Source organism: Phoenix dactylifera, chromosome 2 (genome assembly GCF_009389715.1).
Source record: "Phoenix dactylifera cultivar Barhee BC4 chromosome 2, palm_55x_up_171113_PBpolish2nd_filt_p, whole genome shotgun sequence".
Classification (NCBI taxonomy): Eukaryota; Viridiplantae; Streptophyta; class Magnoliopsida; order Arecales; family Arecaceae; genus Phoenix; species Phoenix dactylifera.
The window spans coordinates 7,838,866-7,852,341 of NC_052393.1; the positions used below are offsets into that span (position 1 = coordinate 7,838,866).

A 13,476-nucleotide genomic window follows, 5' to 3' on the forward strand; every position below is an offset into this window, starting at 1 on the left:
TAGGCCAGAACAGAACCGCACTTATACCCTGCGGAGTGGGCCAGAATACCGCACTTATACCCTGCGGAGTGGGCCAGAATACCACACTTATACCCTGTGGTGGGGCCAGAATTGCCAATGCATAACCCCCTATTGGCAGGGTCCAGAACATAGCCAGGCTGAGAGTTCTAAATCTGATGCACATCAAAATTCTTTTGTAACATAATAGATATATCATAATTCGATCTAAATATGCATATACGATAAAAAAAAGTAATATAACAATAGTCCGAAAAATATTATTCCAATTCACATATCCATTTTTCATTCAAAGCATCATCTCGTAAAATTCATAAATCACATATAATATTCATTAACAATTTATTCGATGCAAAAATAATATTATATAAATGAAGAGTCTAGAGAAGGCAGTTCATTACTTACATTGAACGCGATCCACAACAAATCCAATTAATCTCACAAATTCCTCGCAGAACCTAATATCCAAAAATCATATTTTCTTTTAAAATTAATCACAATATATATAAAACTTAAATTTTAATATTCTTCCAGGGCCGACCCTGCAGAAGTGTCTAGCCCCCCCCAGGTTCAGGTTCGGATTCGGGTTCATACCCGTAAACCACCCTTTCCCTTTATTTATTTATTTATTTTTTTTTCTTTTCTTTTTCTTGCTTTTCTTTTCTTTTATTTTCTTTTTCTTTTCTTTTCTTTTCTTTTTCTTTTCTTTTCTCTTTCTTCTTTCTTCTTTTCTCTCCCGACTCTCTTCCTCTCTTTCGGCGAAACAGGGGGTCCCATGACCCCCCCTTCTTCTTCTTCTTCCCTCTCGGTCGGACTCCGGGGCGGCCATGGTGGCCGGCCCCGACGGCGGCAGGAGGCGGCGGAGCAAGCCCGACCACCCCTTGCGGCTGGCGGCGGCGAGCACGCCGGCGCTAACGCCTCTAGCCGAAGCGAAGCATCTCTTTTTGGGCCAAAATCCGGCGATCGGCCGGCTCAAAATCACCACCCACCATGGCTAATCACCAAGCAAGGAGAAGGAAAAAGCTTACCTTAGCCCCGACGAAGATCCGGCGCCTTCCTTCCTCTCCGGCGGCGATGGAGGAAGAGGAAGACCCGTGCCGAAGAAGACCCACCTTTTTTTAATGGTTCTCTCTCTCTCTCTCTCTCTCCCCCCCTCTCTCCCTCTCTCTTGGCCGGCAGCGGCTCCTCTTCCCATCCCTTCAAAGAGAGGAGGAGCCCTAAAAAGAATGGGGGAGCCGGCTTCTTCGGGATGGCTCCCCCCCTCTCACACGCCCTCACGTGCCAAAATTTGGGCTGGGCCGGTCAATGGACCGGGCCCAGTTTCGGGATCTCACATCCTCCACCCCTTAAAAGAAATTTCGTCCACGAAATTTTCGTACATGTAGTTCAAGAGTAGATTATACTTCTTCCAAACTAAGTCATAACACTCTTCAAATCAAAGTCGTCTTGTCTGACCAATTTCAAATAATTCCATTCACCATATTTTCTCTGCACATTCTGATTTAAACCTCAACATACCCGTGTCAAGTCTAGATTTTTTTTTTTTATCTTAGAATTTATCCATTCATGCTCTGATACCATAAAAGTTGTCACGCCCCCGGCCCGAGATCGCGAGCCGGGGGTCGCGCCAACCGCCGCACACCCGTAGGAAACTCTCCCCACGAGCATGCAAGGCATCTTAACCAAACATCTCAAATATATATAACTAAAATAATTCAGCTGAAATAAATGCAATCTTATTCCATTGACTAACTCAAGTCATAGGGTTTCACAAGTCTAAATACGCAGCGGAACAATAAAGATAAAACTTCAATTTAAACAAAGCCTAATCTAGGATAACTTGTGCTTCAGTTCTTCTAGTCGCTCTCCCATTTTAAATCCCCGATAGGTTAGTTCTCAGAATCTGTAAAACAACAAGAAATCGTATAATGAGCTAGACAGCCCAGTAAGTAATAAACACCTTAATTAGTCAATTCATATACTAACATAAAATATAAATACAAATTACGATGAATCAACATAATAACATAATCAATTTCTTTTCAAGCACAAATTCATTAAAATTCGTATCTTTCAAATATCTATATACATAATCATAAATCTGATTCGAAACAAATCACATTCATCTCATCAGCCTTTAGCTACGACCACACTTATACCCTGTGGCTAGGCCAGAACAGAACCGCACTTATACCCTGCGGAGTGGGCCAGAATACCGCACTTATACCCTGCGGAGTGGGCCAGAATACCACACTTATACCCTGTGGTGGGGCCAGAATTGCCAATGCATAACCCCCTATTGGCAGGGTCCAGAACATAGCCAGGCTGAGAGTTCTAAATCTGATGCACATCAAAATTCTTTTGTAACATAATAGATATATCATAATTCGATCTAAATATGCATATACGATAAAAAAAGTAATATAACAATAGTCCGAAAAATATTATTCCAATTCACATATCCATTTTTCATTCAAAGCATCATCTCGTAAAATTCATAAATCACATATAATATTCATTAACAATTTATTCGATGCAAAAATAATATTATATAAATGAAGAGTCTAGAGAAGGCAGTTCATTACTTACATTGAACGCGATCCACAACAAATCCAATTAATCTCACAAATTCCTCGCAGAACCTAATATCCAAAAATCATATTTTCTTTTAAAATTAATCACAATATATATAAAACTTAAATTTTAATATTCTTCCAGGGCCGACCCTGCAGAAGTGTCTAGCCCCCCCCAGGTTCAGGTTCGGATTCGGGTTCATACCCGTAAACCACCCTTTCCCTTTATTTATTTATTTATTTTTTTTTCTTTTCTTTTTCTTGCTTTTCTTTTCTTTTATTTTCTTTTTCTTTTCTTTTCTTTTCTTTTTCTTTTCTTTTCTCTTTCTTCTTTCTTCTTTTCTCTCCCGACTCTCTTCCTCTCTTTCGGCGAAACAGGGGGTCCCATGACCCCCCCTTCTTCTTCTTCTTCCCTCTCGGTCGGACTCCGGGGCGGCCATGGTGGCCGGCCCCGACGGCGGCAGGAGGCGGCGGAGCAAGCCCGACCACCCCTTGCGGCTGGCGGCGGCGAGCACGCCGGCGCTAACGCCTCTAGCCGAAGCGAAGCATCTCTTTTTGGGCCAAAATCCGGCGATCGGCCGGCTCAAAATCACCACCCACCATGGCTAATCACCAAGCAAGGAGAAGGAAAAAGCTTACCTTAGCCCCGACGAAGATCCGGCGCCTTCCTTCCTCTCCGGCGGCGATGGAGGAAGAGGAAGACCCGTGCCGAAGAAGACCCACCTTTTTTTAATGGTTCTCTCTCTCTCTCTCTCTCTCTCTCCCCCTCTCTCCCTCTCTCTTGGCCGGCAGCGGCTCCTCTTCCCATCCCTTCAAAGAGAGGAGGAGCCCTAAAAAGAATGGGGGAGCCGGCTTCTTCAGGATGGCTCCCCCCCCTCTCACACGCCCTCACGTGCGACGCACGTGAGGCCAAAATTTGGGCTGGGCCGGTCAATGGACCGGGCCCAGTTTCGGGATCTCACACTGATCCTCTAGTGCTCTCCCCCTCCCACTCATACATTCTCCCATCTTCAGTCCCTCTGACCTGTTCTGCCAGATCGCGCCAGATTAAAACTGATTATGGGTCGGAGTTGGGTATAGAAATGTCAAATTTTACATGAGTCCGGCCCAAAGCCTGATTAAAAAAGAATAGAGTTTAGGCTCGAGGCCAAACCCATAATCGGCTCTATGCCAGATCCAGCAAGTTCTTCCCAAACAGGGCTATGCAAGAAATTATCACCATGCCCTCACCAAGCAAAAACCTATGGCACATAAGGTCTTCTAGATGGTGACTTCTCATTGATCCCAATCATATGCTCTATACATAGCCGCTGGCTGGAGGTACAGTAGGTTTTAACTCTTCCCTCCATATGTAGCAATATGGAGAAATTGCAAATTCTTCCTTCAGCAATTATCACTGAGCAAAACAACCATTCCTGAACGAACAGAATAAATAAACTTAATCAAGCAGAATCGCTTTCAAACTGGCAAGAATTTATTGGCTGTTAAATACACCTCATAAAACAGATGATTTGTGTAGTAACTCATTGTGCAGACGGTTGATATCTTAAAATTTGAAAATAGTTTTGAGGGCCATATAAAGCTGATTAAATGCTGTACATGGGAAGTGGCTTTTTAATCTAGAAACTTACAAATGTTATAGGTCTTTTTACCAATTCTACATTCAATGCCGGTAAACTTGCACATAAAGATGTCTTTCTGCAAGGAATTAGAATTGCCGCGGGATCTATCAAACTCTTCAACTGCCTGTTTTAGCCTGTTGCTGATATCACCTAATGCCCACACCAATGATATATGGGGCCGTGGATTCTGCCATCAGTAAAAATGAGTGCTTAGAAAAATGTGTCTTTATTTTAAGAAAAAAGGACATCAAAAGTCATTTTCATAATTTTCACAATGCAGTCACAAGGTAATTATGAGTGCAATAGAGACAAAAGTGACAGGTTAAAATATTGTTAAAAGTAGGAAGAATTATACTAGAAGTGAGTGCATTAGATAGAGGCTTGGAGTTATACCAACAATGTATGGAGGAAGAGGGGGGAAAACTCGTTTTACATCTGTCGGCTAAACGGAACAGACGGCAGAAACCAGTTAGAAAGTATGAGTTAGACCAACAATGCATAGAGGAGAAAATACTAATTTAAATCTGTTGGCTACATGAAAGAAAGGGCAGATAGCATTTTAAACATGGAAGTGTGAGATATCTAGTTTGGAGGATTAAAGTAATTGGAGGGAAAGGACAAAGACGACTTGAAAGGGAGCAGTGAGAAGAAATTCCAATATGCACTTTATATTGGAGGATTCAAGTTTTGTTAGGAACCAAGGATGAAGCAGGAACCTTAAAAACAGATGGAGAGATGGCATCAATGTCTATGTATCTGCGTTGATACATACATTATACTAGATTATATCCATGACTTGTAATTAATCTTGTAAAATTATCGAATATTCCGCAATGGAGGAATGGCTTTATGCTTCTGGTGGCTCTAGTGCCAATGCAACTAGTTTACTTATTTGTTTGTTCATTTTTAGAAGCATACCTTATAAAATTCAGGAAGACCATGCAGTCTATATATATCATCGATGATGTGAATCTGCTTAGTTATCTGCAAAATAATGAAGCCAAAAATAGTGTAGATGAGATAAATATAAGAAGGGGGGAAAAGGAAAGTGGAGATGAGCAGTAAAGAGGCTTTGAAATAAGGATCTTTAACAATCAACCAGTTGACACTCCAATTGGAGGGTTAGAATGGGCTACTATATGAGGGATATGCTGATTAAGGAAATATTTATCTTTGTATAACTGACTACTAAGAAAGAAAATAATGAAGTAGCGTTTAAGAGTATTTTATTTCCTAACATTGTATACGTAGAGTCACTAAGATCCTCTAAAAGACTAAAACAAATAGTCAAATACAAATAACCAGGATTTAAACATTAAAACAGGTTGACACATCCTTATGAATATTGTTAAACCAAGTAACTACATACTAATAATTTAACACATAAGAAAAATCCTCCAAAATGGAAGCAAAAAGTTGTATCAGCATCACACCAGGAAAATATGTCAAATCCTCCAAAATTGATTCATTTTTTGGTTTCTAGTGGAAATTCTAGAATCAAAATTATACAAAAAATATTTATATGATTCTATATCAAGTGATGGTTGCTGATAAACATATATATATATATGTACGTATGTATGTATGTCGTATTTATGAATGTACAGAGAGAGAGTATCTACTCCTCTCAAGTCCAAAATCAATAACAAGATATCCAAATTGAAGATCCACACTATTGATCATAATCTATACCAGTAAAAATACTTCAAAACCAAAAATTACATATTTTATTGTTTCTAACCTATGCATCAATTATACACACAGATGGACAGTTTCCATTGCGCTAACGTGTTAAAATACATGATAAAGCATGTAACCCGCAAATCCATCTTATTTATCATGATTTGCACATGCTAAAACATCTATAAATTGAAAAATCAATACATTTGAATGCTTAGATCATAGCAAAGCATGTTCTCCTATCATTTTAAATGTACATTTTTTGCGCTCAACCGATATATAGGTTAGAGACCATAAGAACACGTGATTTTTGATTTCCAAACATCTTTCGTTACATGATCAACGGTGTAGATTTCGGTTTGTATGTTGCATTATTGATTTGCACTTGAGAGGAGGAGATGCCTTCTCTCTCGAGAGGAGCATAGTCCATCTCATATATATACATCTTCATCAAAATATCATGCTAATACAGAAAACTATTAAAGTAATTCATGGGATCAATTCTAATATAGAAAACTATTAAACTATATACCTCTCCTCACAACCCATATATGCCCAATCTAAGGGCGTGTTTGAATTGTACTTATCAAACTATATATTAATAGAAAATTATTTTTATCTAACAATTATTGATACGCCCGATAGAATATGCCCGATACTAGTACCATGCAATTGCAAAATGTTCGAGTCCAGCAATGCATGGCATGCTGTATCTTTCCATAGTAAAACTCTCCATTATGGTCCATACATCTTAAATCTGCATGGGACCCATAGCCTTTTTCACCTCTATATGTATGTGTGTGCATGCACGAACTCTTGGATACCCTCTCTGTAAGGAAGAGATACAAGAGAAGGGCACCAATCAAAAACAGAGGTCTACTTATCAAGATCCAGAAATAATAATCCTTCAGCAGCTGTTAGCTCGCAACCATCTATTCCTTTCTCATATGCATCACATGTACCTACCGCTACCGAGAAATGAGAATAGTGTTAAGGAAAATCAAGTCTAAAATGCCAGGATGAAGAATTCATTCAGCACAGAGTATGCCTTTATTAAAAATAAGGAATAATAAATACATCCTTGAAAATTTTGAGCATTCAATTTGCATTTACAAGTTTGGAACCTAGTCAGTATTCAAAAGAAAAAAATTGGACTGCTTAAGTTTGAAGTACCTATTTATTGTTTCGCATCACCACTTGGCAAAGACTGAACAAAAAATTCAGCTATATCTTGAATCTATTTTTTATACATCTACTCAAGTGAAACATCATCTTGACTTCAAAGTGCTTGATGGTGCAGTAGTCCAGACAGCCATGTGGTCAAAAGTGTTAGCTGTGTGTTCGGTTGTTATCTTTATTCACAGTTTCACCAAAGTTGATCATGAAATTAATATTCAGTCCACTGTACACTAGATGAGGATAGACCAGTTCCCTAATTACTAATATAATGCATTTTTTTATCTGCATGCTACTAATCTTATAGTATAGGAATGAAAGAGTTCCATAAAGAACCTTACTAACAGAACTAATACATGCATGGAACCAAGAAGAAATTTTCTCCAATTTCTCCCTACTTCACTAAAAATATTGGTCTGTCCTGCTTGCATCCCTTTGGTACCAAGACAAAAGTTTTCTTTTTCTAAGTTTAATTTGTTTTGGCGTAACACACCATTCTGGCAGTTGGTTGGCAATGTCTAGTGCTTGTGGCACTTAAATTCTTGGCTGTTAATGCTGTAAATTATCCTTACATTCAAGCTGGGTAAAGATTACCTAGCAGATTCAAATCAAAGATTCAGGAAGTTTCATATCCAATTTAGATCACCCACCACCATCACAAATTGGATTTTGTCAGCATTGCAGCATGAAGCACTGTGCATTTTTCTTTTGAACAAAAGCACATTGAAAGTTGCAAGCAAAATGTCTCGACAATACCTCTGGTAGACCTCCCCTTAAGACTTCCAGCGAAAGAAAGGTACGTGTCCGGTCATCATTAACAAAAACCTCCCATTTATTGAACTCTATCCAATATCTGCTTTCCAATGAAAATAATAGTAAAACAAAGAAAAAAAACCATCACCTAACATATTATAGCAGGAGTATGAAAAATTCAAATGCACAGACAGTCATGATAGTGTAAGGCTAGTTAAGCATTTTTGATTGAATTATTTTAAAGATATATCTGACCGTCTCTGAGATTTGAAATTCTCACGAAGCATTGCCACAATGGAGTCGATCTGATGTACTTGAATTGGAACAGTTCTTCCCAAGCTAATGTGAAATTCTCTTCCTAAGAGTATTTGTTCAAGCTTCTGATCATCTTTGCATAATTCACTTAGTGCATAGTCAACATCAGCAGCATAGAGGCCAGGTACATGAGATTCTATTATTTTCACAAAATATGCTAGTTGCTTTCTTGTTGTAGATGGTATAGAAACTGCAAGAGTGAAAGTATAATTGCTTAGAAATCATCGAAGAGCAGGAAATATTGGAAAGCTTTCCCAAATTGAGACAATGGCAAGGTTAAAAAAAATAGTAAATTGAGAATGGAAAAATATACACATATAAAGCACTCACACACATAGAAAGTGCAAATATTCATGCACAGACATGCAAGCACATGCTTACATGCACACACGCAAAACAGTAAATTGCGAATGGATAAATACACACATATAAAGCACTCACACACATAGAAAGTGTGAACACTCATGCACACACATGCTTACATTCACACACACGCGCGCATTTTTAGATACATATTTACATACATTATACCTATATACTCATACATGTGCATGTACATCTACATCTTACACACACACAAATACACATTCATAGATACATATTCACAACATTCGTACCTATACAGACATATCCATGCATGTATGTATAGGTTTTAGCGACCAAAGAGTAAAAAATACCAAAATGCATATTCCTCTGACTTCTAGCGTCCTTAACCATTGTTTCTAGGGATTTTAACTGTTTGAAGTGTTGATTGTGGTGATTAGATGACCGAGGTGTACCACAACATACCGTGCCTGTGTGTCACTGATATGCCCCTGTACCATGATACTCCATACCTTGCTAGTAACCTGATTGCATTTGAATTGTTAATTCTATGTATGTTAAATGTGTTTTAGATTTCAAGTTATGCAATGCTATGTGATAAATATGTATGTCAATGACTTCAATATATACAGAAACTATAACTGAGACTCACGTTGATATTCCTTCCATATCTCTTGCCAAAAAAAAAGGGGTTAAGAAAAGAAAACTTGATAGGTGAATTTTCCAAGTTTCTCGATGATTTCTTAAGTGTTTATTTTGGTGTTCACTGATTATGCCTTACAATATATACTTCAATTTTAATAAAGCTTCAAAACTCTGGTCCATATATAACAATGATATTTAGTTTGGTATTCGGAAAAAAACTCCCCCACATGAAAAAATACTTCTTCCCCTTCCATGCTTGGTTGTTTGTGTGGGTTTTTGGGCTAAAGGCAACACCTGCACCTGCATGTTCATTCAAGAGTATTGTACCAGGCCAAGCTATGCATGGGAGTTTGGTCCAGCCATCCAGGTACTAGCTGAGCAGCTACTTGTTATCATTAATTTAATTTAAACTTGAGATGTTTAGAGTATAGAGTTTCATGACACTTCCACCTTAACATTGTTAAGCACTTGGGTCCTTTTTATTATCTAAAACTTAAACTGAAGGAACTTAGTCAAAAAAATGGTTAGTTTTCTTTTTTCTCAGACATACCTGAATATTTTATATTTATTTGTTTTAAAAAATTATCAATCTAAGTATTAGAGAGAAAAAATTCTATGTACTAGTGGCATGAGGTGATGATTATAATCATCTTACAAGCCTTTTCTCATTATAAATGTGGTTATAGAACACTTTTCAAGTTGAGAAGGTTTCATGGAAGAATTTAGCAGGTTCTACAACTAGTTACCGTCCTTTTATCAACCACCTAGAAATTTGTCCCATGTTCCTTGTTAAGGCAAATTCAGGTTGGAGCGGGCCCATCATGAAATCTATAAGGCTGAGAATTTTGACTCTAAGCCATTTACCCAAACTTAAGCTGACCTGTTTGTTCCACAGGTTGGCTACAGGTCAGGATCGCTTTATCAGTCACTTTTTTTTTTTTTTGCTAAGAAAAATGGTGGAGATTCAACTCTCATTTCATAAGTATAAAATGGGATTGGCCAGGAGCAGAACAGAAGGCCTCAGCGAGGCCTGAAGAAAGGGATATAAGCTACATGGCTACAGATCTCGTACAATATCAGAGAACCCCCTCATCTAAACAAAGGACCTCACCCAACCACCAGTCTCACAAGCAACCCTAAACCAGTCACTTGATCAAGTTTGGATTGGTGATCTTTGGCTCATCAAGTCTAGGTACCAAGCTCGGCTAAACATTATACGGATTTGAGCTTCTAAACCATTGAATATTGACCTGACGGTTCAGATCCCATGCCTCTTAGAGAGAGAATCCTAATCAACCTAATACCTTGTCTCCCAATTGAAAGATCCTCATCCTCTTTCCACTTCCTTTCCCCATATCCATTATCCTTTTCCTCACTCCATCATCTTATAACCTCTTCATCTCCTCTCATCTTTGTCTCCATCCTCTCCACTCACCATCAAGGCAACCAGCCCATGCCATGCCATCAAGACCACCTCTGCATTGTCAATCAGGCAGTCATGGACCAAGCTAGCATGCCATCAGGAAGATTAGCGACTACCACCAACCCAAAACATGACCAATTCCATTACATTGTCTCTTTTTCTTTTGCTTCAAATCGTGCTGCCATCAAGCCAACAAACTGCCATTCAAACTCTAGTTCATTCTAGATCTTCCACAACCACCACTGCTCCACATAGGAATGACTTGTAGGCTCACCATCAAGCAAGAAACAATGGCACCACACCAAGCTCCATTATACGATGGAGCCTCTTCTCTATGCAGTATGAGTTGATGGTTCAGGCTCGAGTTAGCGAAGTTGAGCCACCAGCAGATTCAGGTCAGCTTTCTTGAACCCCTTCTCCAGTTGAGTTGTGTTCAAATCAAGGCTAATAAGACTTCAGCGATGGAGGTTGATCTGACCCCAACAATTATTATCCTTACAGACAAGGCTTGTTGGCAAGTAGAGAAAACTACCCTATAATATCTTATGGGGTGATGATAAGAAAGTGTATATTCTGAAATTTAAAAAATTAGATTTAAGTTACACCAAAAAAGGACATGTAAGGGGAATGAAAAATAATGTTAAAAGTTAGAACTACTGTCATCCAATGCAGCAAATAAGAATGGAATGCAAATGTTGGATAATACTAAAACTCATGGCAGCAGCTAACAGACCCTTTGTAATGTATCCATAATAAACCTCAGATGACAAAATTATGAAATAAAAAGTGGTAAGGGAAAGCCACCTGGAACATAGACATGCAGAGCATAGTTTCCTTCAACATGTGGGAAGCTTCTAATGCGGCTTCCTTTAGTAGTAGATGAAACATCTGCATAAAACAGGTATTTTACAATTAAATAATAATTAAAGAAATTTCACTAGGCTTCAGTGTTCAATAATTGATGAAATCAGGTTACAGAGAAGTGGGACATAATAACAGATTTCTATAACACAATAATTAACCCATCTAGAATTTGATGATGTCGAGTATAAATGCAGGAGACAAAGAAAAAATGTAGCAGGTTTCACAATTTTTATTTTTCTGATTGATAGAGACAAATGTAAAGCTTGTGGCTTTGCAATGACATATGCATAAGCTGAATGGTTAGTGAATTGTGACTTCCAAGATTGGTTTGCAAAAGACACAAAAAATAAATTGCCCCAAGGAAGCAATAAGGAACAGAGTGCAAAGATGATACAAGTTCCATAGGAAAAGTCTACTTATACAAATTGGATGCAAGTAGTGTTAGCGAACATGAATAACAAAAAGAAAATTTTGTACAGAAGAACTGGACCTATATAAGCAGCTGTCAACAAGATTTAAAGCTAGATCAGTTAGCAAGTATTTCTTGGTTCTGTAAGTTCTAATTGGGCCATTGAATTCAAGTGCTGACTAGCAAAGTCCAAGCAAAGGCATTGACAATGCTGGAGCAGAAATACCTACGAGACACATACCGCATTCATGGCTCTCAGATACGACAATTATTGAGCCTACGTCGTACTTACTTTTAGCTAAACTCGGATATCAAAAAAAATGGTGACAAGAGATAATGGGCCTCATTCACGAATTACCATAATAAACCAGCATAAAGTCCGTAATATGCACCAATTTGCACATAAAGCATGACCGTTTAAGTTGGGTGAACAGGCAGCATCTCGTGTTGATGGACAACGATGGATTGCGCTGGGGGAAGTAACTGATAATTGACGAAAAATTCACAAAGCCAGCCCCAAATGGATGACATGAAATTTTGTTGTTTGGAGTCAAGAGAAACCACAATCAAATCAATCAAAACAGAAGACGAGGGTGAAAAAAATAAAGGTAATATCTATCATCTCGCAAGCCATAATTTGAAGAAACGATCGTCATAAATTCGAATCGTATCAGCAAAATATCAACGCAACGATCGATGGAACAAAATCTCTTCGAACCAACAAAAACAGAAAGATCAATCGATCAAATTCTTGCAAGAAAATTCACATGAAGAGAGCACCATACCTAGAAAATTTGGGGGTTGGAGGAGATCGAGAGGCGGAGGCGGCGGCAATCCCTCCGATCCCTTTGGATTCGAAATTTGGCGGGAATCTGCGTAACCGCTGCTTCTTGGAGGAGACGACTCATCATCCGACTCCGAGTCGGAGCCGTACGTGGCCCTCAGAGCCTCCATCCCGCCCCCTTCACTCTCGGACGAGTTCGATGAGTTATCCAGCCATGGCGTTCGGCCGACGCCCTCTTATTACGTAGTCCTACTTTGATCGTCCACCCTTAATCGGCGAGACCTCATCTGAATGGACGGCCGTGGGTGACTTAACGGTAACTCGAACCAAAGGTCCGAGTCCGAACTCAACTGGGAAAAAGCATAGCTTTCGGCGAGCTGACCGTTTGCCGCCCCTCTCTGATGCTCTTTCTTGATTTGACGCCAACGCGAACCGTCCAGGATGCGTGGTTCTATATACACCCCCCCTATTGCTCAGGACACCCCCCAAAAATTAAAAAAAAATTAAATACTCTCTACACCCCCCCATTTGCTAAGGACACCCCTAAAAAATTAAAAATTTCTAAATTACCCCCCACCCTTCCCACCCCCTCACCTAAATTGCTCTCTACACCCCCCAAACCCCCCCCACCCCGCTCTTCCCCTCCAAAACACCCGCCGGCTTCTCCCTTCCGAGCAACGAGCACCTCGCCGGCGGAGGAGGAGGGGGGAGGCGGAGGAGGAGGACGGGGAGGCGGGGGAGGCGGAGGGGGAGGTGGGGGATGGGGAGGAGGAGGAAGGAGGACGGGGAGGTGGGGGAAGAGGAGTGAGAGGTGGCGGAGGAGGAGGGGGGAGGCGGAGGAGGAGGACGGGGAGGTGGAGGGGGAGGACGGGGAGGTGGAGGGGAGGAGG

The 13,476-nt window shown here is 39.8% G+C and overlaps 1 protein-coding gene across 4 annotated transcripts; it reads right to left on the reverse strand.

The window, feature by feature from the left end:
* Window positions 1–1,892: 1,892 nt before the first annotated feature.
* On the reverse strand, window positions 1,893–13,051 carry LOC103710786 (U6 snRNA phosphodiesterase). 4 transcript variants are annotated; one of them, XM_039119695.1, is made up of 7 exons: window positions 12,588–13,051; window positions 11,334–11,417; window positions 8,078–8,327; window positions 7,826–7,922; window positions 5,132–5,197; window positions 4,223–4,400; window positions 1,893–1,921 (listed from the first exon to the last, which is right to left on the reverse strand). In XM_039119695.1, exons 1-7 carry the CDS (start codon window positions 12,754–12,756, stop codon window positions 1,908–1,910), a joined length of 858 nt encoding a protein of 285 aa, XP_038975623.1. In that variant the 5' UTR covers window positions 12,757–13,051; the 3' UTR covers window positions 1,893–1,907. The 4 variants fall into 4 exon arrangements, with proteins under 4 accessions (XP_038975623.1, XP_008794896.2, XP_008794895.2 ...); XM_008796674.4 differs by lacking the exon at window positions 1,893–1,921 and adding an exon at window positions 3,652–4,006; XM_008796673.3 differs by lacking the exon at window positions 1,893–1,921 and having other exon boundaries at window positions 4,048–4,400.
* Between the last annotated feature and the right edge of the window lie 425 nt (window positions 13,052–13,476).

Coding starts and splice junctions, on each gene's coding strand:
- LOC103710786 (XM_008796673.3), bottom strand. CDS start 12,756: ATGGAGGCTCTGAGGGCCACGTACGGCTCCGACTCGGAGTCGGATGAT. Junction 8,328..11,333: donor TCTGCATGTCTATGTTCCAG/GTGGCTTTCCCT, acceptor TCACTCTTGCAG/TTTCTATACCATCTACAACA. Junction 7,923..8,077: donor AATTTCAAATCTCAGAGACG/GTCAGATATATC, acceptor ATTGGAAAGCAG/ATATTGGATAGAGTTCAATA.